Here is a 23,917-nt window from a genome sequence, read left to right as displayed (position 1 = left end):
GGGTCGTACTGGCCCATACTCAATCTCAGAGTGCTGAACAAGTACATTTGGGTGCCTCGTTTTCATATGGAGACTTTATATTCCATTATTTCTCTTACGTCCTAGACGATGCTGGGGTCCATATTAGTACTATGGGGTATAGATGGGTCAACTAGGAGCCATGGGCACTTTAAGACTTTAATAGTGTGGGCTGGCTCCTCCCGATATGCCCCTCCTACCAGACTCAGTTTAGAAAATGTGCCCGGAGGAGCTGGCCACAGCTAGGGGAGCTCCTAGAGCCTCTTTAGTTGTTGTTTTTTTTTAAGAGTAATAGGCACAGGGAGGCTGCTGGCAACAACCTTCCTGCTGCTTCGTGGGACTTAGGGGGGAGTAGTGTCCAATCTGCAGAGGTTAATGGCCACTATCTCCGCTGACAGGACACTGAGCTCCTGAGGGTGATGATCGTTAGCCCCCGAGGCGACCGCTCACTCCCGCAGCATGCCGCCACCCCCTAACAGCCAGAAGATCGCGGTGGTGAGTGTGTCACCGGTGACCCGACAAGCGGGGAGTCGGTGTGTATGCTGCAACAGGGTGGGAGCGTAGTACTGACACTGCGCTCCGGAGGCTCAGCGGTACACAGGTGCGGGACGCCCTGGGCCAGCGCTATACCCTACAAAACTTGTCACTCAGGCTATTAGGGACATATGTACTACTGCTAGCGCCATTACCTCAGGCCAGTATAAATATTCAAAGTGTGGGAAGACGCGCCATGTTTGGGGGTGGAGCTTCTCAGAGTGGACCCAGCAGCTCACCAACGCCATTTTCTCCCTGCAGATCCACACTCTGAGAGGCTGACAGGGAGCGCTGACCCTCCACGACTCCAGCTATCCTGTGCAGTACCAAGGTGGTTGTAGTAGGGTAGGGGGGGGAGACTGTTTAATACTGTGTAGTTCTATTAAGGGTACACTGTCAGCGCCAGGTCGTTATTCTATAACTGCCTACTGAGGCGCTGTGTGTGCGCTGGCTCCAAGCTCTGTGTTTCTCTGAAGGTACTTGGGGAAAACTGTGTCTGACATTTTCGTGTGTGTGTGTGTGTGTGTGTGTGTGTGTGTGTGAATTTCTCACATAACCATGTCCAGGGACTCTGTGTCTTGTGCGGCAGAATATGTATCTTCTCCAGAGGAATCCATTCCATGTACACAGGAATGTAATATTTTGTGTCAGCTTTCCGAAGCCGAGCCCCAGTGGGTAGCTTCAATTAAGGGAATGATAGCCCAGATTTTTACTAGGATATGAGACTGAATCACAGATCTGTGGAGGTTTTGTCTGGTTCTGTCCCCACTACCTCAAAATCCCCTGGTGTATCCAAGAAACGTGCGCTTGCTCAGGTTATGCAGGTCGACACGGACACCGACTCTGACACGGCAGAGGGTGTTGCGGATATGCGGGGGGGTGAGGCTTCCCTGGCAAGAGCGGTACAACTCATGATTGAGGCTATTAGGGATGTGTTACACATTACTGACAAACTACCTAAACAGGTAGAGGAGGCTTACTTTACAGACAATAAGAAGGCCTCCCTGACCTTCCCTGCGTCTAAGGAATTAAATGCTTTATTTGAAAAATCCTGGGAAAATCTGGAGAAAAAATTCCAGATTCCAAAGAGAGTTCTTGTGGCTTTTCCTTTTCCTGAGGATGATAGGAAAAAGTTGGAAAATCCGCCTATAGTAGACACTTCTGTATCTAGACTGTCTAAAAAGGTGTTTTTTTTACCTGTCCTGGGGTCTACCGCTTTGAAGGAACAGGCAGACCGCAAGATTGAAACTACGCTCAAATCCATATACACTGCTTCAGGAGTGGTGTTAAGACCCACTATTGCCTGTGCATGGATTTCTAAAGCCATAGGCCCTCATTCCGAGTTGTTCGCTCGCTGCTATTTTTAGCAGAATTGCTAATAGGCTAAAATCCGGCAGTTCTGCGCATGCGTATGCACAGCAGGGCGCACGCTCTAAGTATTTTTACACAAAACTAGGCTATTTTACTCACGGGCGAACAAAGCTTTTCAATTGCTCTGCTGATCGTAGTGTGATTGATAGGAAGTGGGTCTTTCTGGGCGGAAACTGGCCGTTTTCAGGGAGTGTGCTAAAAAACGCAGGCGTGCCAGGTAAAAACGCAGGAGTGACTGGAGAAACGGAGGAGTGGCTGGCCGGACGTTGGGCGTGTTTGTGACGTCAAACCAGGAACTAAACGGACTGAGGTGATCGCAATCTATCTAGGAGTAGGTCTGGAGCTACTCAGAAACTGCAAGGAAATACTTAATAGCAGAATTGCTAATCTTTCGTTAGCAATTCTGCTATGCTAAGATACACTCCCAGAGGGCGCCCAGCAAGTAACCAGTGCAGGATCACGAAGCGCTGGGCGGGCGCCCAGCATCCTCTGCGGACTACGAGAAAAGGATTTACCGGTAGGTAATTAAAATCCTATTTTCTCTTGCGTCCTAGAGGATGCTGGGGTCCACATTAGTAACATGCGGATGTACCAAAGCTCCCAGAACGGGAGGGAGAGCGCGGAGGCTCCTGCAGAACCAATTGACCAAACTTTAGGTCCTCAGAGGCCAAGGTATCGAACTTGTAGAACTTAGCAAACGTGTTTGACCCTGACCAAATAGCCACTCGGCAAAGCTGTAAAGCAGAGACCCCCAGGGCAGCCGCCCAGGAAGAACCCACCTTACGAGTAAAGTGGGCCTTAACAGATTGAGGACACGGTAATCCTGCTGTAGAATATGCATGCTGGATAGTGACCCTGATCCAGCGAGAGATCGTCTGCTTAGAAGCAGGACACCCAATTTTCTTGGGATCATACAGGACAAACAGAGAGTCTGATTTTCTGTGACGAGCAGACCTCTTCACATAGATTTTCAGAGCCCTTACAACATCCAAGGACTTCGATGGAATTGAGGAGTCAGTAGCAACTGGCACCACAATAGGTTGGTTGATATGAAAAGCCGACACAACCTTTGGAAGTCATTGTTAACATGTCCTGAGCTCAGCTCTATCTTCATGGAAGATCAAGTAGGGTCTTTTACAAGACAAAGCCCCCAACTCCGACACACGTCTAGCAGAAGCTAAGGCCAACAAAGTGACAGCCTTCCACGTGAGAAACTTGACCTCAACCACCTGTAGAGGTTCGAACCAATCCGATTGGTTTTGGCCATGGAACCTTGGACTTAATGGTATCCCTGGATATACGGGATGTATATCTGCATATTCCTATTGCACCTTCACATCAGCGATTCCTGCAGTTTGCTTTCTGCAACCACCATTATCAGTCCCAGGCACTGCCGTTTGGTCTAACTACGTCGCACACAATATTTCCCAAGGTCATGGCAGCACACCGTCGTCAGGGAGTCAGACTTCCTCTGTACCTGATGACCTGCTGATAGCTGCGAACTCTTACAAGGTCCTCCTGACTCTGACTTTAGAAGTTTGGCTTTCACTGACTTGGTGGCTCCACAAGCATTACCTAGACAGAGGTCGGCCCTTCTGGAACCCCAACTGGGTGCTTCTTACAACGGATGCCAGCCTTTACGGCTGGGGAGCTGTAATTGAATAACATTCGTTTCAGGGTCGATGGAGCCTGACAGAGTATCAGTTACCAATCAGTGTGCTGGAGCTGAGAGCAGTGTACAATGCGTTGATCCTAGCCCGCATGGTTCTTCAGGGCAGACCAATTCAAGTTCATTCCAACAGCGCCACGGCAGTGGCATATATCAATCACCAGAGCAGCACTCGCAGCAAAATGGCGATGCAAGAAGTGTCCGAGATCCTCCGGTGGGCCAAAAGTCACCTACCGGCCATGTCAGTAGTGTTCATTCCGGGCGCACTTAACTGGGAAGCGGATTTCCTCAGTCGTCAGGATGTTCACGCCGGAAAAGGGACTCTTCACCCATAGTTCTTCCAACTCCTAGTGGACAGATGGGGCCTACCGGACGTGGATCTCATGGCCTCCCGCCACAACCACAAAGTTCTGGTATTCAGGTCCCGGGATTCACACGCAGCATTCGTAGATGCCTTATCGGTCCAGTGGACATTTAGTCTACCATGCATATTCCCTCCAGTATCCCTTTTGCCTCTGAAGCCCTGGCGTGGCCCAGACTGCATTGGTTCTCCGATCTCCAAAGCCTCTCAGTAGGGCAACCCCTTCAACTTTCTCAACGACAGGACCTTCTATCTCAGGGCCCATGTCTCCATCCAGATCTAGTCTGTCTGTCTTTGCTTGGGTGGTTCTTGAATCATCCTAAGAACAAAAGGATTTTCAAATGCTGTTGTTCAAACAATGCTTAGGGCACGCAAACTTGCCTCAGCTCGTTTATATTATAGAGTGTGGCATACTTACTTCACATGGTGCTCTGCCAAGCGTTACAACGCAACTTTCTTTAGAGTATCAAGAATATTTGCTTTCTTCGATGAGGTCTAGATTTAGGCTTACGCCTTGCCTCTCTTAAAGAAAACATTTCTGCTTTGTCGGTCTGGTTCCAACGCAGTATTGCTCCACTTTCTGATGTACGTACATTCCTTTAGGGTGTCATACATGTAGAACCTCCATATGTCCTTCCAGTAGCTCCGTGGGATTTATCTGTTGTACTGGACACTCTCCAGGACCTTTCGAGTCTGTAGATCTTAAATGTATGATGGCAAATTTGTTGTTTTTGCTTGCTATTGCTTCTGCCACGAGGGTGTCGGACCTAAGAGCTCTTTCCTGTCGTCCCCCTTCCTGATTTTTCATGAAAACAGCAGTTCTACGGACTAGGCCTGGTTACGTTTCTAAATCCCACCTTAATCTAGAAATCGTGGTTCCAGCTTGTGTCTCACCAGATTTGTCAATGAAGAAATGTCTTTTGGATGTGGTATGTGCTGTACGTATTTACGTAGACCGTCCTAGCTCTTATCAGACGATCTGATGCTCTGTTCATAATCTATGGGTTTCACAAGAGTGGCTGGCATGCTAATAAACAGACTCTGGCTAGATGGATTAGAATGGTCATTGCACAAGCATACATTCAAGCTGACCTCCCTGTGCCAGCTTCAATTTCTGTCCATTCTACCCAGTCTGTAGTACCTTCATGGGCAGCACGCCATGGTGCGTCCACCGAACAATTGTGCAAGGCGGCTACGTGGTCTTCTATTCACACGTTTCTTAGGTTTTATGCTTTCATACATTCACCTACCAGGATGCTTCCTTTGGAATACGGATTCTTTTATCCTCTCAGGCGCGTCCCCTCCCTCTAAATACTGATTTGGGACATCCACGATGTTCCCTTGTGGAGCCCTATGAACCCTGAAGAAAACAAGAGTTATGGTAGACTCAAGAGTTATAGTAGACTTACCTTTTGTTAACTCTTTCTTCGAGGTTCATTGGGTCCACAGGGCACCCACCCTGATGCACCTGGCCTCTCTGGGTTTTTACAGCATTGGCCTCTAGTTCACTTCTCCTGTCTGTAAGAATGTGTTCTTATGTGCCTAACATCTTTCTACTCTCCTTTTCACTTTCTGCTTTGAGCTGGCTAACAAAACTAAATGCCTGAGCTTGGAGGCTGCATTATAGTGGAGAAGGAGCCGAGAATTCTGGGATACGCTGAAAAGCTTTACTGTTTGGTGCCCGGACTCGCACCCACCACATGCAATCCCGATGTTTCCCTGTGGACCCTATGAACCTTGAAGAAAGTGCGTTAACAAAGGTTAGTCTACCATAACTCTCGTTTTTTCTCCTGGTCAATGGGCTAAAGTTAAATGTTGCTTATGGTAGCCTTAGTAGGAGAATTAAGATGTTTTGGGGGCAGAATATTATATTTTGCCTTTTTTTCAGCATGCGTTCTGTGAGGTGGACTGGAGTTGAGAGTACAAATCCACCAGTTATGTTTTCTTATTCTTTTAGCTTCCATCCTAGTAGTACACACGTTGTCTAAAGCTGGATACACACTGGGCGATATTTCTATACACCCGATATGTCTGTGAACAGCTTCACAGCTTTCAAATGCCAGTCCAGCTGTGATGTGAGGACAGACGTATCGAGCTGTATGATTGGTAATTGTATATGCTTTCATGAATCGGCCACTCTGTCAGCCCACCGTCAAGTTGTTCTAGTGTGTACCCAGCTTAAGATGATGTCTAGGGTCATATATCTAAAGTGATAAATGTCCCAAAACCCATTATTCCTTATCATAATTAATCAAGGCAATTTTGGAGCATGTTTTGGAACAATTTATAATTTCTCCCATGTCAAGACAGCTGCAGCAACATGCAGCTGTCCCAGCAAAGCCGGTCTGCTATAATTTCAATACTAATAATTTCCTCCAACTTACTGCACATGTGTGACCTTAACTCTTGCACCTTCACATTTCAGACCATCTTCCAATAGGTAGCAGCATGATAACACCATCTGAAGGTGGCATTAGCTACCAGATTTATGCTCCATTTTTTTTATTTTTAGCTTGGTAAATGTCATGACTAAAACATCCCCATACATTGTATGATATCTTCAGTGTGCTACAGTACTTACGATAGCACAAGGGATATGCATTAGAGGCTTAATAAGTATACTTATTACTTTACATAATTTAGTACAAAGGCTACCGAGCATGAAGGCCGAATGGCTTGATAAATAGTCCTTAGACCCTGGTTGTGAGTTGCACGCTGCTGCGACCGTTTTAGCCCCGCCTGCGACTTGATGCTAATGCCAGTAAAAGCTCTTCCCCCGAAGTACATGGATGCATCTATATGTTAAAGGACTAAGACACCTACTTTGAGCGTGTTTAGACACCTCATTGGTCGCACCATTGAAACTTGCAACGGCCCTATAGTAGTTGCATATTTTCTGTCAGAGTATGGTCTCCAGTGTGAGAGCTTAAGCATCTGGCTGCATAACCACTTCAGCGACCCACCGAAGATATCCCCATAAGACTCCCATTAAATGGACCATTTTGGTGCATCTGAATAGTCACCGCCCAGGAACCTTTCCAATACATTTCTGATACCTTGTGTCCCAATCGCAGCTGCACATCCATGTGTACACAGTGTGGGACTCATACACAGTGTGCGATTCATACACAGTGTGCAATAGCAAAGAATTTGTCATCCCTGTGAACATCACCATTGCATCTTGCTCAAAATCAGGCCCTTATTGAGGCGTTCTTTCCACCCCCAAATCAAGACTATATTGGTGCCCCCTTAACGTGGTATACAAAGTAGATTTTCCACTCTGTGGTATTGGAAGTTAAGAGGTATGTCTGATTGATGCTATATCTGTTTTATTTACTGCAGACATCTGGAAGAATTCTACCAAGGGAGAAAATTAACTTGCGTAATAACTCCTTCCCACTTGGAGATGACCTCAACTGGACAAGGGAAGTGACCCGTGAATCATGTATTTCTGCTGTGAGTGATTGTGACTTTTCTTACGCTTGGTTATAAAGTGCAGTTAGATGTTATATAGATTAGATATTTACATATAAAGTAAATATAAAACTAAACAATATACAGTGCATTCGGAAAGTATTCACAGCGCTTCACTTTTTCCACATTTTGTTGTTACAGCCTTATTCCAAACTGGAATAAATTCATTTTTTCCCCAAAAATTCTACACACAATACCCCATTATGACAATTTGGAAAAAAGTGTTTTGGAGATTTTTTGCAAATTTATTAAAAATAAAAAACTAAGAAATCACATGTGCATAATTATTCACAGCCTTTGCTCAATACTTTGTTGATGCACTTTTGGCAGCAATTACAGCCTCAAGTCTTCATTCCTCTTTGCAGCACCTCTCAAGGTCCATCAGGTTGGATGGGAAGCGTCAGTGCACAGAGATGTTCAATCGGATTCAAGTCTGGACTCTGGCTAGGCCACTCAAGGACATTCACAGAGTTATCCTGAAGCCACTCCTTTGATATCCTGTCTATGTGCTTAGAGTCGGTGTTCTGTTGAAAGATGAACCGTCGCCTCAGTCTGAGGTCAAGAGCACTCCGGAGCAGGTTTTCATCCAGGATGTCTCTGTACATTGCTGCATTCATCTTTTCCTCTATCCTGACTAGTCTCCCAGTTCCTGCCACTGAAAAACATCCTGACAGCATGATACTGCCACCACCATGCTTCACTGTAGGGATGGTATGGCCTGGTGATGAGCGTTGCCTGGTTTCCTCCAAACATGACACCTGGCATTCACACCAAACGGTTCAATCTTTGTCTCATCAGACCAGATAATTTTGTTTCTCATGGTCTGAGAGTCCTTCGGGTGCATTTTGGCAAACTCCAGGCGGGCTTCCATGTGCTTTTTACTAAGGAGTGGCTTCCGTATGGCCACTCTACCATACAGGCCTGATTGGTGGATTGCTGCAGAGATGGTTGTCCTTCTGGAAGGTTCTCCTCTCTCCGCAGAGGAATGCTGTAGCTCTAAAGGGGGTACACACATGGAGATGTGTGCTGAGCGATCTAGCACAGACCGCTCCGCACACATCTCTCCCCCCACAATGTGTGCTGAGCGAGGGGCTGTCGGGGGGGATGGCGCTCACTTCACACAGCGGTGAAGTGAGCGATCTACTAGATTGTGTCTGCATGCAGGCCAATCTAGTACCTGCGATAGCGATGCGCAGGGCCGCGCTTCGATATCGCTATGAGGCATACACACGGAGAGATCCGTGCTTCATTTCTAAGCAATCTAGTCCGATTGCTTAGAAATTAAGTACGTATCTCTCCGTGTGTACCCCCTTAACATAGTGACAAACGGGTTCTTGGTCACCTCCCTGACTCTAGGGCCTTTTTCCCCCGATCGCTCAGTTTAGACGGCCAGCCAGCTCTAGGAAGAGTCCTGGTGGTTCCGAACTACTTCCATTTACGGATGATGGAGGCCATTGTGCTCATTGGGACCTTCAAAGCAGCAGACATTTTTCTGTACCCTTTCCCAGATTTGTGCCTCGCGAAAATCCTGTCTCGCAGGTCTACAGACAATTCCTTTGACTTCATGCTTGGTTTGTGCTCAGACATGCACAGTCAAGTGTGGGACCTTATATAGACAGGTGTGTGTCTTTCCAAATCATGTCCAGTCAACTGAATTTACCACAGGTGAACTCCAATTAAGCTGTAGGAACATCTCAAGGATGATCAGTGGAAACAGGATGCACCTGAGCTCAATTTTGAGCTTCATGGCAAAGGCTGTGAATACTTACGTACATGTGATTTCTTAGTTTTTTATTTTTAATAAATTAGCAAAAATCTCAAAAAAAACTTTTTTCACATTGTCATTATGGGGTATTGTGTGTAGAATTTTGAGGACATAAAATTGATTTATTCTATTTTGGAATAAGGCTGTAACATAACTTAAGTAAGACTTGCCAGTATAAAGAGTACAGAGACACCGTGCGCCATTAAGGGGACGGGGCTTCCCGGAGAGCGGGACCAGTGGCTCAGAGGCGCCATTTCATGCTGTATCACAGTCCAGGCTGCAAGCAAGGAAGTGCTGCTCCTCCAAGTCCCTCTAAAGCACCTTTAAACTGGTACCAAGGGGGTTTGTAGTAGAGGTGGAGCAATATACTGTCTTGTTACAGCTAGTAACCTTATGTAAGGTTCTAGTTACTGCCCGGCAAAGCATTGCTTTAGCTGTTGAGGCAAGAGTGTACAAGCTGGTTTCTCCCTCTCTGTCTCACTCCATCCAGGCTCTCTGGGTTACTGTGTTATTTCACTGCTCCTGTGTTTGTGTTCTGCTGTATAAAAATGTCTAGCAAGAAAGTTATATGCCAGTGCTGTAGCACAAAGTTTTCCCCTACTCCAGGGGGGTCTCTGTTGTGTACTCAGTGCAGCATCCCTTCTCAGGGAAGCAGCACACAGGAACCAAAATGGCTGGATTCAATTAAGGGGATGAATTATAACATCTCATCTGAACTTGTTGCTGCCAGGCAGGAAAGACAAGTGTTTAAGAAATCTATGGATGATTTTCTGGTTCACACTTCAGATCTGAGACCTGCTATTCAACCTCCTCTGCTAGTTTCACAGAAACGCACGCTGCCCCATGTGCTCCAGTCTGACTGATGATGAGATGCCAGATTTGGAGGAGGGGGAAGTTGACGTTGATAAGTAAGACAGTATCCTGTCTCAGGGTGTGGAAGCCCTTATCTATTCTATCAGGGATGTCCTGAATATCCCTGATAGGGAGGCAGAACCTGATGAGTCATTTTTTAACGTTAAACCTAAATCTGCTGCCACCTTTCCTGTCTCAAAGGAATTAACACACTTTTTAAAGAGACGTGGTTTAATCCTGACAAAAAATTTCAAACCCCTAAGCGGTCGCTAACATCCTTCCCATTTCCCCCTGAGGATAGGATGGTGTGAGAGAATCCTCCTGCTGTTGATACCTCAGTGTCCAGGCTGTCACGTAAGATTTGTACTACCTGTACCTGGTGCTATCTCCTTGAAAGACCCTGCTGATCGTAAGATTGAAACTACGCTCAAATCCATTTACACAGCAGTGGGAGTCGCACAGAGACCCACCATTGCTTGTGGTTGGATCACAAGGGACATTGTTAAATGGACTGTTGATTTAATAGAGGGTTTTGAGACTATGCCTCAAGATGAGCTTCTAAAACTCCTGCAAAATATTCAGGATTCTGCTGACTTCATGAGTGAGGCAATCAAGGAGATTGGCATAATCAATTCCCGTTCTAGGGCTATGGCTGTGACGGCTCGCAGAGCGCTATGGCTCCGACTGTGGACAGCGGATGCTGATTCCAAAAGGGGCATTGAGAACCTTCCCTTTTATGAGGGAGGCTTTGTTTGGTGGATTTCACAAGCTACGGCAGGTAAGTCCACCTTTCTGCCGTCTGCGGCTACTCCGTTTAGACGTGCTTACCCCAGCCCCTCTCTACAGTCCTGTGTGTCCAGATTTAGAGGCAGGGTCAAGGGTGCCTCAAGTGCAGCTAGAGGAAATCAAGGTAAATCTCACAGACCAGCAGCCGCTGGATCTCTGGAACAGAATTCAGGCTCTTACTCAACTAAGCCCTCCGCGTGACGGTTGGCCCCAGCTGTAGGGGGACTTTCAGGTGGGTGCTAGACTCCAATACTTCGATCGGGTTTGTGTGGAGTCCTGCCGGGACCCTTGGGTGAGAGACCTAATCTCCGAAGGATACCCTTGGCGTTTCAAGCCCTCCCTCCTCACAGATTCTTCAGGTCAGGCTTACCAGCTTCACCTGTAGCAAGAGTTACCTTGCAAGATGCCATCCAAAAGCTGCTGCAGACGCAGGTTATTGTTCTAGTTCCTACTCTGCTCCGAAACAAGGGATTTTATTCAAGCCTGTTCGTGTTACCGAAACCGGACGGTTCATTAAGGCCAATCTTAAACCTCAAATCTCTGAACCCGTACTTATGGGTGTTCAGGTTCAAAATTGAATCTCTGCGAGCGGTGGTTTCTGACCTAGAAGAAGGGGGGAGTTCCTGGTATCCCTGGATATCAATGAAGCGTACCTTCACATCCCGATGTGGCCCGCCTCATCAGGCTTACCTCAGATTTGCACTGCAGGACAGCCTCTTCCAGTTTCGGATTGCCGTTTGGTCTCTCCACAGCACCGAAGGTGTTTACAAAGGTTATGGCGGAGATGATGTTACAACTCCGCGTGATGGGGGTGAACATCGTTTCGTACTTGGACGATCTCCTTATAAATGCTGTGTCCAGGGCTCGGTTGTTGGAAAGCATCGGCTGACTACGTGACTTCTCACGAATCACGGGTGGATTCTCAGTCTGCAGAAATCACACCTGGAACCATCACAGAGGCTACAGTTCCTGGGGATGATACTGGACACGGTGTCTCAGAAAGTGTTCCTTCCTATGGACAAAGCCTTAACAATTCAGTCTATGGTTCGTTCCATTCTAAAACCACGCAAGATCTCGGTGCATCTTTGCATCCGCCTACTAGGCAAGAATGGTGGCCTCAATACGGAAGGCAATTCAATACAGAAGATTCCATGCCCGTGCATACCAGCTGCATCTGCTGGACAAATGGTCAGGGTCACATCTCCACATGCATCAGAGTATATTCTTTTCACGAAAGGCAAGGATTTCCCTACTATGGTGGTTGCAGGACTCCCGCCTAGTGGAGGGTTGATGGTTCGGAATTCAGGCTTGGATTTTGTTGACAACGGATTCGAGCCTTTGCAGGTGGGGTGCTGTGACCCAGGGGGCTCATTTTCATGGAAAGTGGTCGCCTCAGGAATCTTCTCTTCCGATAAACATTCTGGAACTATGTGTGATTTACAATGCACTTCAACAGGCCTCTTCCCTCCTTCAACATCAGGCCATTCAGGGCCAGTCGGACAACGCCACGGCGGTGGCATACATAAACCGACAAGGAGAAACAAAAAGCAGGGCCGCAATGCGAGAGGTGTCCAAGATACTCCTCTGGGCGGAACACAATGCCAGGGCCATATCGGCCATATTCATTCCGGGAGTGGAAAACTGGGAAGCCAATTTCCTCAGCAGACACGATCTACACCCGGGGGAATGGGGCCTTCACCTGCGGGTGTTTCAGCTGTAGGGCTGCCCGCTGATTGACATGATGGCATCTCTGCTTAACAAGAAGCTGCGTCGCTACTGTACCAGGATCAGGGATCCACAGGCTGCAGTGGTGGACACTCTGACGGCGCCGTGGGTTTACCAGTTCATCTATGTGTTTAATCCAATTTCTCTCATTCCCAGAGTCCTAAAACTGGAATGCGTACAGGCAATTCTGATTGCCCTGGATTGGCCTTGCCGGGCCTGGTACGTGGACCTCCTGGTCATGTCCCTCAAGGAATCCTGGCCTCTGCCACTTCAAGAAGATCTTCTTCTGCAAGGGCCGCTCGTCTATCCAGACTTACCGCGGCTTTGTTTGACGGCATGGAAGTTGAATGGGAGATTTTAGTCCGTAAAGGACTTCCCGTCAAGGTTATCGTGACTATGGTCCAAGCCGGGAAGGTGATCACGTCTAAGCATTACCACCACATATGGCAGAAATATGTTTCTTGGTGTGAGGGTCGACAGTATTCTACTGTGGATTTTCATCTTGGCCGGTTCTTACTCTTCCTGCAGGCAGGTGTGGATATGGGCCTACGTTTAGGCTCCATTCAAATTCAAATCTCGGCCTTGTCTATATTCTCCCAGAGGCAGTTGACTGTTATCCCGGAAGTCCAGACGTTCTTGAGCGGTGTCCTTCGCATTCAACCACCCTTTGGACCTCCCACAGCTCCGTAAGATCTCAATTTGGTCCTGACTTTTCTCCAATCGGATTGGTTTGAACCTTTACATAGGATGGAGATGAAATATTTGACTTGGAAGGCTGCTTTATTGGCCTTGGCCTCTGCAAGGCGTGTATCGGAATTGGGGGCTTTATCCTGTAAGAGCCCTTATCTGGTGCTCCACGAGGATATAGCGAAGCTCAGGACTTGCCCGCAGTGTTTGCCTAAGGTGGTGTCGGTTTTTCACATCAATCAGCCGATAGTGGTTCCTGTGGTGTCAGACTCGTCAGGGCTTTGTGGTGTCAGACACGTCAGGGCTTTGAAGATTTATGTCAAGAGGACGGTTCTCCACAGGAAATCTGACTTGCTTTTCGTTCTCTAAGAAGCTACCAAGATTGGATGTCCTGCTTCAAAGCAGTCCTTTGCTCGTTAGATCCGTCTGACAATACAACAGGCTTACTCTTCGGCAGCCTTGCCGCTGCCGAGATTTGTCCAGACCAACGCCACGCGGTCGGCGGGTTCTTCCTAGGCAGCTGCCTGTGGTTTCTCAGCTTTACAGTTATGCCGAGCAGCTACTTGGTCTGGTTCGAACATGTTTGTAAAGTTTTACAAGTTCCATACCTTGGCTAAAGAGGACTTTCAGTTTGGTCAATCGGTTTTGCAGGGGTCTCGGCACTCTCCCACCCGGTCTGGGAGCTTTGGGACTTCCCCATGGTACTAAGACCATCCCAGTATCCCCTAGGACGTTAGAGAAAATAGGAATTTAATACCTACCGGTAATTCCTTTTCTCGTAGTCCGTAGGGGATAATGGGCACCCGCCTCTGTGCTTCGTGTTTTTCCTGCAAGCGTTGTTTCTTGTTTGTTCTTGGTTGGGTCTGCTGTTGCTGTCCCTGTTTTCAAGTTGGGTTAGCGTTGCTATCCTCTTCTTGTGTTGTGTGCTGGTTCGTTTCTTACCACTTTCTTGTCAATTATTTCTCTTACGTCCTAGAGGATGTTGGGGTCCACATTAGTACCATGGGGTATAGACGAGTCCACCAGGAGCCATTGGCACTTTAAGAGTTTGAGAGTGTGGGCTGGCTCCTCCCTCTATGCCCCTCCCACCAGACTCAGTTTAGAAAATGTGCTTGGAGGAGCCGGTCACAGCTAGGGGAGCTCTACAAAGTTTCTCTAGTAAAGTTTATCTTAGATTTTATTATTTTACAGGGAGGCTTCTGGCAACAGCCTCCCTACTTCTTGAGACTAAAGGGGGGAGTAGTGTACGCCCTGCGGGGTCTGAGCCACTATTTCCTCTGACAGGACACTGAACTGCTGAGGGGACAGATCGTTCACCGCCACATGGGGTCGCTCACCCCGGCAGCATGCCGCCACCCCCCTACAGAGTTTAAGATTTGTGGCGAGTGAGTCACCGACCCCCCTAGCAAGTGGGGGGCCGGTGTGAAGATGGCGGCATAAGCGTAGGAGCGCAGTATTAACTGCGCTCCGGAGGCTCAGCGGTACATAGTGCGGCGCTGTGAGGGGTGCCCTGAGCCAGCGCCTACACCAGGCTTTCCCAACCACGGTCCTCAAGGCACACTAACAGTGCATGTTTTAGTGATATCCAGGCTTCAGCACAGGTGACTTAATTAGTAGCTCAGTTATTTTGATTTAACCATCTGTGCTGCAGCCTGGATATCACTAAAACCTGCACCGTTGGTGTGCCTTGAGGACCGTGGTTGGGAAAGCCTGACCTACACCCTACACTGGTCAAACAGCCTGTCGGGGTCCCCGGATCTCAGCCAGCGCAAATCCACAGGCCAGTATAATCCTATGAAGAGCGGGAAGACAGCGCCATTTTGGGGGCGGTGCTTCTCAGAGCAGACCCAGCAGCGTTCAGCGCCATTTTCCTGCCTACACAACGCTGTCAGTGAAGAGCAAGTCCCTCCACAGCAACTCCAGCTATCTATCACGGTACCAGGGGGTTGTAGAAGGAGAGGCTGCAAAATGACTGTGTAACCTATTAAGGTGCACAGTCATCGCTGATAGGGGGTCTCCCTTTATATTAAAAGCGCTGTGTGTGGGTTGGCTCCAATCTCTGTGTCTCTCTTGCCATTCTTGGGGGTGAAACTGTCTGCCCTCCCCTGTGTGTGTGGAGTGTCTGTGGTCTCCATTAAGCAATGTCCAGGGACTCTGTGTCATATGCTGCAGAGGATATGTCCTCTCAGGATGATCCCATTCCATGTAATCAGGATTGCACTGGTTTAGCACAGATTCCAGCAAGGGAGCCTGAGTGGTTATCCTCGATCAAATCTATGATTTCTCAGATTTCAAATAGGGTTGCACAAAATTAATCTGCAACTCAGGCTTTACAGAACTCTATGGCAGTCTGGCCCAGTTCTGGTACATTAGGGCTCCCCGCTGTATATTCACAAAAACGTGCTCTTGCTCAGATCATGCAGGATGATACCGATTCTGATACTGCAGACATCCAAGGAGAAGCTGTTACGGTCCATAACACCCACGACCCAGTGTCTCAGGGAACATGGATGGATCCTGAATCTTCCAAAATCACAATTGGAACCAACCAGGAGGTTGTCCTTTCTGGGAATGATCCCCGACACGGAGGTGCAGAGGGTGTTTCTCCCAGAGGAAAAAGCGTTGGTGATTCAAACGATGGTCCGGGATGTCCTGAAGCCAGCCCGGGTGTCAGTTCATCAGTGCATTCGCCTTCTGTGGATGATGGTGGCCTCTTACGAGGCTCTGCAGTACGGGAGGTTTCACGCTCATTCCTTCCAACTGACTGGATCTCCTGGACAAGTGGTCGGGATCCCATCTACACATGCACCAGAGAATACATCTGTCGCCAAAGGCCAGGATTTCGCTCCTCTGGTGGCTGCAATTACCTCACCTTCTGGAGGGCCGCAGGTTCGGGATTCAGGACTGGATCCTTCTAACCACGGATGCAAGTCTCAGAGGTTGGGGCGCAGTCGCTCAAGGGGAAACCTTCCAAGGAAGGTGGTCAAGTCTGGAAGCCGGCCTGCCGATAAACATTCTGGAACTAAGGGCCATCTACAATGGTCTTCTCCAAGCGGCCCATATTCTGAGAAATCGGGTCATTCAGGTGCAGTCGGACAATGTGACAACGGTGGCTTACATAAACCGACAGGGCGGAACGAAGAGCAGAGCTGCAATGGCCGAGGTAACAAGAATCATCCTCTGGGCAGAGAAGCATGTGTTGGCACTGTCAGCAATCGGGAGTAGACAACTGGGAAGCGGACTTCCTCAGCAGACACGATTTCCATCCAGGAGAGTGAGGTCTCCATCCGGAGGTGTTCAAGGAGGTAACAGATCTTTGGGGCGTACCCCAGATCGACATGATGGCCTCTCGTCTCAACAAGAAGCTTCGGCGATATTGTTCAAGGTCGCTTCGGCGATATTGTTCAAGGTCGAGGGACCCGCAAGCAGTGGCTCGTGACTCCGTGGGTGTTCCAGTCGGTGTACGTGTTTCCTCCACTTCCACTCATCCCAAGAGTTCTAAAGCTCATAAGGAGAACAAGGGTTCAAGCGATCCTCATTGCTCCAGACTGGCCAAGAAGGGCTTGGTACGTAGATCTTCTGGATCTACTGCAAGAAGAGCCGAGGCCTCTTCCTCTTCGGGAGGACCTGCTGCAGCAGGGGCCGTTCGCCTATCAAGACTTACCACGGCTACGTTTGACGGCATGGAGGTTGAATACATGATACTAGCTCGGAAGGGCATTCCGAACAAGGTTATTCCTACCCTGATACAGGCTAGGAAAGGAGTAACGTCTAAACATTACCATCGAATTTGGAAAAAATATGTATCTTGGTGTGAGTCCAAGAAGTTTCCTGCGGTGGAGTTTCACCTGGCACGGTTTCTCCTCTTCCTACAAGCTGGTGTGGATATGGGCCTGAGGTTGGGATCTGTGAATGTCCAGATTTCGGCCCTGTCTATTTTCTTCCAAAAACAATTGGCTGCCGTCCCTGAGGTTCAAAACTTTTTGAATGGAGTTCTGCACATCCAACCTCCCTTTGTACCGCCTACAGCGCCTTAGGGACCTTAACGTGGTGTTGCAGTTTTTCCAATCGGACTGTTTCGAGCCTCTACAGGAGGTTGAGGTCAAATTTCTTACGTGGAAGGCTGTCACGTTGTTGGCCTTAGCTTCCGCTAGACGTGTGTCGGAGTTGGGGGCTTTATCCTGTAAAAGCCCATACTTGATTTTCCACGAAGATAAGGCTGAGCTCCAGACACGTCAGCAGTTTCTTCCGATGGTTGTGTCGGCATTTCATATCAACCAAACTGTTGTGGTGCCAGTGGCTACTGACTCCTCAATTTCATCAAAGTCCTTGGATGTTGTAAGGGCTCAGAAAATCTATGTGAAGAGGACTGCTCGTCACAGGAAATCGGACTCTCCGTTTGTCCTGTATGATCCTAAAGAAAATTGGGTGTCCTGCTTCTAAACAGACGATCTCTCGCTGGATCAGGTTCACTATCCAGCATGCGTATTCCCTCGACAGGCTTGCCATGTCCTACGTCTGTCAAGGCCCACTCTACTCGTAAGGTGGGGTCTTCCTGGGCGGGTGCCCGGGGTGTCTCAGCGTTACAACTTTGCCGAGCTGCAACTTGGTCTGGGTCGAACACGTTTGCAAAGTTCTACAAGTTCGATACTTTGGCCTCTGATGATCTGAAGTTCAGTCAATCAGTACTGCAGGAGCCTCCGCGCTCTCCTTCCCGTTCCGAGAGCTTTGGTACATCCCCATGGTACTAATGTGAACCCCAGCATCCTATAGGACGTAAGAGAAAATAAGATTTTGGTTACCTACCGGTAAATCCTTTTCTCGTGTCCGTAGAGGATGCTGGGCGCCCACCCAGCGCTTCGTTTTCCTGCAATTGTTATTTGGTTCAGTACAACTTTGTTTTTAATTAAGTACTGCATTGTTACTTGGTAAGTAATGTTTTCTGCGGTTGCTGAGTTTTCAAGCTAAGTTAGCTTGCTGTGCCTTGTATGTATAAATCCTTCTCTCGAAGATGTCCGTCTCCTCGGGCAAAGTTTCTAGACTGAATATGGTAGGAGGGGCATTGAGGGAGGAGCCAGCCCACACTCTCAAACCTCTATACCCCATAGTACTAATGTGGACCACAGCATCCTCTACGGACTACGAGAAAAGGATTTACCGGTAGGTAACCAAAATCCTATTTTCTCCTCTCATGGTATGTCCGTCTCTTCGAGCACAGGTTTCCTAGACTGAGTCTGCAGGAGGGGCATAGAGGGGAGGAGCCAGCACACTCTGAAGAATTTTTGAAGTGCCAGACTATAGTGGACCCCATCTATACCCCCATGGTGCTAAGACCATCCCAGTATCCCCTACGGACAAGAAATTACCGGTAGGTATTAATTTCCTATTTCTCCTGCAGGGTCCACAGATTATCCACAGGATAAACACTGGGATTTGAGGTAACGTCAGTGGATTTTCACCTACGATCAAAAGCTTTCGGCCTCCTAGAATGCAACGGGCCAGTTCCTTATATCCCCCCTCCTCCTTGCTCAGGGAATTCAGTTTTCTCTTACGTCCTAGAAGATGCTGTGGACTCCAAAAGGACCACGGGGTATAGACGGGATCCGCAGGAGACATCGGCACACTATAAGACTTGTGTGAACTGGCTCCTCCCTCTATGCCCCTCCTCCAGACCTCAGATTCTGTGCCGAGAGAGACTGGACACACACTAGGGGAGCTCTCCTGAGTTTCTCTGAAAATACTTTGTTAGGTTTTTTATTTTCAGGGTGATCTGCTGGCTACAGGCTCCCTGCTTCGTGGGAGTGAGGGGAGAGAAGTCAGACCTACTTCTTCTGAGTTAAAGGCTCTGCTTCTTAGGCTACTGGACACCATTAGCTCCAGAGGGTTCGATCACTAGCTGCTTGCTCCCGGAGCCGCGCCGTCATCCCCCTCACAGAAGCCAGAAGAAAGAAGCCAATGAGTATACAGAAGCAAGAAGACTTCAGTAACGGAGGTACAGCGCAGCAGTCGCGCTGCGCCCCATGCTCCCACGCATACACCAACGGCACTCACAGGGCGCAGGGGGTGCGCCCTGTGCAGCAAGTTACTGGAGATATATAAACTGGCAAAAGAGCATATATAAGTGCCTAGGTACTAAATATAAGACCCCCGCCAGTATAAATATTTAAAATTGAGCGGGACTACAGCGCGCCGGGAGGGGGCGTGGCTTAGCCCACACAGCTTACCAGAGCCATTTTTCTCTCTTCACAGACATTGCAGAGACGCTGGCCAGGACCTCCACTCTCCTAAGCAAGTACAGGGAGCAAAACAGGGGGGAGGGGGGTGCACAGTTATTTGGTGCTATTTAAACAGCGCAGTGATCATATATTATTTTTTCTGTAGTATATGGGCGCTGGGGTGTGAGCTGGTATACTCCCTCTGTGTTCTCTCTAACAGGCTTCTCTGTGGGTCTGTCCCCTATTGCCAGTGTGAGTGTGCGTATGTCGGTACGGTGTGTCGACATGTCTGAGGCTGAGTGCTCCTCCCCGGAGGAGGTTACTGGGGGCGCAGAGAAAGATTTGGGAGTGACTCTGTCGGCACCGCCGACTGCTGATTGGGTGGCCATGTTGAGTACACTGAATGCAAATGTGGCGTTATTGTCTAAGAGGCTGGATAAATCTGATTCTCAGACGCAAACATGGAGAAAATCCATGGAGGAAGCCTTATCCCAGGTTCAGGCCCCCTCAGGGTCACAAAAGCGTTCATTTACCCAGATGGCGGATTCTGATACCGACACGGACTCTGATTCCAGTGTCGACTTTAGTGAGGCCAGTTTACATCCAAAAGTGGTTAAGAGTATTCAGTACATGATTGTGGCAATTAAAGATGTTTTACATATTTCTGAAGTGCCTGCTGTTCCAGATACAAGGGTTTGTTTATATAAGGGGAAAAAGCCTGAGGTGACGTTTCCCCCCTCTCATGAGCTGAACGCTCTTTGTGAAAAAGCTTGGGAATCGCCTGACAAAAGGTGGCAGATTCTCAAGAGAATTTTTATGGCATATCCTTTCCCCTCTGATGACAGGGAAAAGTGGGAGTCATCTCCCAATGTGGACAAGGCCCTCTCCAGGCTGTCTCCCGACACTGCTGCCCTCAAGGATCCTGCGGATCGTAAGCAGGAAATGACATTAAAGGCCATTTATGTCACTACGGGTGCACTCCTCAGGCCTGCCGTGGCGTCGGCATGGGTGAGTAGTGCTATTGCTAAGTGGGCTGATAATTTGGCATCTGACATGGATACCCTGGATAGGGATAACATTCTTTTGACTCTCGGTTATATCAGGGACGCTGCAGCTTACCTAAAGGATGCGGCGAGGGATATTGGCCTCTTGGCATCAAGGGCCAATGCCATGGCAGTCTCGGCCAGGACAGCGCTGTGGATTCATCAATGGAATGCTGATGCCGACTCCAAGAAAGCTATGGAAGCTCTCCCTTATAAAGGTAGTGTCTTGTTTGGTGACGGCCTCGCTGACCTGGTGTCTACCGCTACAGCGGGTAAGTCATCTTTTCTTCCTTATGTTCCAGCACAACAGAAAAAGGCACTCCATTATCAAATGCAGTCCTTTCGGCCTACTAAATACAGAAAAGGAAGAGGCTCGTCCTTCCTTGCTTCAAAAGGTAGAGGTAGGGGAAAAAGGTCGCCTGCTGTGTCCGGCACCCAGGACCAAAAGTCCTCCGCGGCCTCTGCCAAGTCCGCCGCATGACGCTGGGACTCCCCTACGGGAGTCCGTGCCGGTGGGGGCGCGTCTCCGACTCTTCAGTCAGGTCTGGTTTCACTCGGGCCTAGATCCTTGGGTGTTAGACATAGTGTCCCAGGGGTACAAACTGGAGTTTCAGGAGGTGCCCCCCCCCCCACACCGATTTTTCAAATCAGCCTTGCCAGTTTCTATCCCAGAAAGGGAAGTAGTGAAGGCTGCGATACAAAAGCTTTGTTTCCAGAGTGTCATTGTCCCGGTACCCCTGTCCCAACGGGGAGAAGGGTTTTATTCGAGCCTCTTTGTTGTGCCAAAGCCGGACGGCTCGGTCAGACTGATCCTGAACTTAAAATCCCTCAATCTGTATTTCAAGTTCAAGATGGAATCTCTTCGAGCAGTGATCTCCAGTCTAGAAGGGGGGATTTCATGGCGTCAGTCGACATAAAAGATGCCTACTTACACGTCCCGATATATCCTCCACATCAAGCTTTCCTGAGATTTGCGGTGCAGGATTATCATTACCAATTTCAGACGTTGCCGTTTGGGCTTTCCACGGCTCCGAGGGTCTTCACCAAAGTGATGGCGGAAATGATGGTACTCCTACGCAAGCAAGGTGTCACAATTATCCTGTACTTGGACGAACTCCTGATAAAGGCGAGATCGGAGGAGCAGCTGCTAAGAAATATGGAACTTTCCCGGACGATTCTGCAACATCATTGTTGGATTCTAAATTTGCCAAAGTCTCAGTTGATTCCGACAACTCGGCTGCCTTTCTTGGGCATGATCCTGGACACGGAACAGCAGAGAGTGTTTCTTCCGGCGGAAAAAGCTCTGGAAATCCAATGCATGGTCAAGGAGATTCTGAAACCGGCAAGAGTGTCGATTCATCAATGCACTCGAGTGCTAGGGAAGATGGTTGCGGCTTACGAAGCCATTCCGTTTGGCATGTTTCATGCCCGGGTGTTTCAGTGGGACCTGCTGGACAAATGGTCCGGGTCTCATCTACACATGCACCGGAAAATAAGTCTATCTTCCAGGACCAGAATTTCTCTCCTGTGGTGGCTGCAAAGTTCTCACCTTCTAGAGGGACGTAGGTTCGGGATCCAGGATTGGGTCCTGCTGACCACGGATGCAAGTCTCCGAGGCTGGGGAGCAGTCACACAAGGACGATGTTTCCAGGGAAAATGGTCAGACCAGGAAAATTGTCTCCACATAAACGTTCTGGAGTTAAGGGCCATTTACTTCGGCCTTCGGCAGGCGGAACACTTTCTTCGAGGTCTACCTGTCCTGATTCAGTCGGACAACGTAACAGCGGTGTCGTACGTAAACCGCCAGGGCGGAACAAAGAGCAGAGCGGCGATGGCGGACGCCACAAGAGTTCTCCACTGGGCGGAAAAGCACGTGAGCGCTCTGTCAGCAGTCTTCCTTCCGGGCGTGGACAACTGGGAAGCAGACTTCCTCAGCAGGCACGAGAGTGGGCTCTTCATCAAGAGGTGTTTGCAGAAGTGACAATGCGTTGAGGAATCCCTCAAATAGACATGATGACGTCTCGACTCAACAAGAAGCTTCCGAGGTATTGTTCCAGGTCAAGGCACCCCAGGCCAGTGCAGTGGACACCCTGGTGACTCCGTGGGTGTTTCAGTCGGTATATGTGTTCCCTCCACTTCCTCTCATTCCAAAAGTGTTGAGGACCGTAAGACGAACAAGGGTTCCGGCAGTACTCGTCGTTCCAGATTGGCCACGGAGGGCCTGGTATCCGGATCTTCAGGAATTGCTCATAGAAGATCCTTGGCCGCTACCTCTCAGAGAGGACCTGTTACTGCAGGGGTCATGCGTATTTCAAGACTTACCGCGGCTGCGTTTGACGGCGTGGAGGTTGAACGCCAAATCCTAGCTCGAAAGGGTATTCCCGGGGAAGTCATCCCCACTCTCCTTAAGGCTAGAAAGGAGGTCACGGCGAAGCATTATCACCGTATTTGGAGAAAATACGTGTCGTGGTGTGAAGCCAAGAAAGCTCCTACGGAGGAGTTTCAGCTGGGTCGTTTCCTCCATTTTTTTTGCAGGCAGACGTGGATGCAGGCCTGAAATTGGGTTCCATCAAAGTACAGATTTTGGCTTTATCTATTTTCTTTCAGAAAGAATTGGCCGCCCTTCCTGAAGTTCAGACTTTCGTGAAGGGAGTGCTGCATATCCATCCTCCGTTTGTGCCACCCGTGGCACAGTGGGATCTTGACGTGGTGTTACAATTTCTTATGTCTCACTGGTTTGAACCTTTGCGAAAGGTTGAGTTGAAATTTCTCACTTGGAAGGTGGTCATGCTTTTGGTCTTGGCGTCCGCCAGACGGGTGTCGGAAATGGCGGCTTTGTCTCACAAGAGCCCATATTTGATTTTCCATGTGGATAGAGCGGAATTGAGGACTCGTCAACAATTTCTGCCGAAGGTGGTTTCTTTGTTTCATATAAATCAACCTATTGTGGTGCCTGTGGCTACGGATGCCGTGACGGTGCCAAAATCTCTCGATGTCATAAGAGCTTTGAAAATTGATGTCGCCAGAACGGCTCTTGTTAGGAAAACGGAGGCTCTGTTTGTCCTGTACGCTTCCAACAAGATTGAAAATGCTGCTTCCAAGCAGACTATTGCACGCTGGATTTGTAATACGATTCAGCACGCTCATTCTACGGCTGTCAGTGAAGGCCCATTCTACCAGGAAGGTGGGCTCATCTTGGGCGGCTGCCCGAGGGGTCTCCGCACTTCAACTTTGCCGAGCAGCTACGTGGTCGGGTTCAAACACTTTTGCTCAGTTCTACAAGTTTGATACCCTGGCTGATGAGGACCTCGTATTTGCTCAATCGGTGCTGCAGAGTCGTCTGCACTCTCCCGCCCGGTCTGGAGCTTTGGTATAGACCCATGGTCCTTTTGGAGTCCCCAGCATCCTCTAGGACGT

The 23,917-nt window shown here is 48.8% G+C and overlaps 1 protein-coding gene across 6 annotated transcripts in view; it reads left to right on the top strand.

The window, feature by feature from the left end:
- The window catches only part of PIWIL2 (piwi like RNA-mediated gene silencing 2), a 1,076,777-nt gene that overhangs the window by 801,980 nt on the left and 250,880 nt on the right, over window positions 1-23,917 (top strand). For all 6 annotated transcript variants that reach the window (XM_063931805.1, XM_063931803.1, XM_063931806.1 and 3 more), the window contains one exon: window positions 7,296-7,409. In XM_063931805.1, coding sequence (XP_063787875.1) covers window positions 7,296-7,409 — 114 coding nt within the window. The remainder of the gene's footprint in view (window positions 1-7,295; window positions 7,410-23,917) is intronic.

The sequence above is a fragment of the Pseudophryne corroboree genome, chromosome 6, assembly GCF_028390025.1.
Source record: "Pseudophryne corroboree isolate aPseCor3 chromosome 6, aPseCor3.hap2, whole genome shotgun sequence".
Lineage (NCBI taxonomy): Eukaryota > Metazoa > Chordata > Amphibia > Anura > Myobatrachidae > Pseudophryne > Pseudophryne corroboree.
Note: the sequence above shows the minus strand (reverse complement) of the source record. Positions and strands in the feature narration are given on the sequence as shown.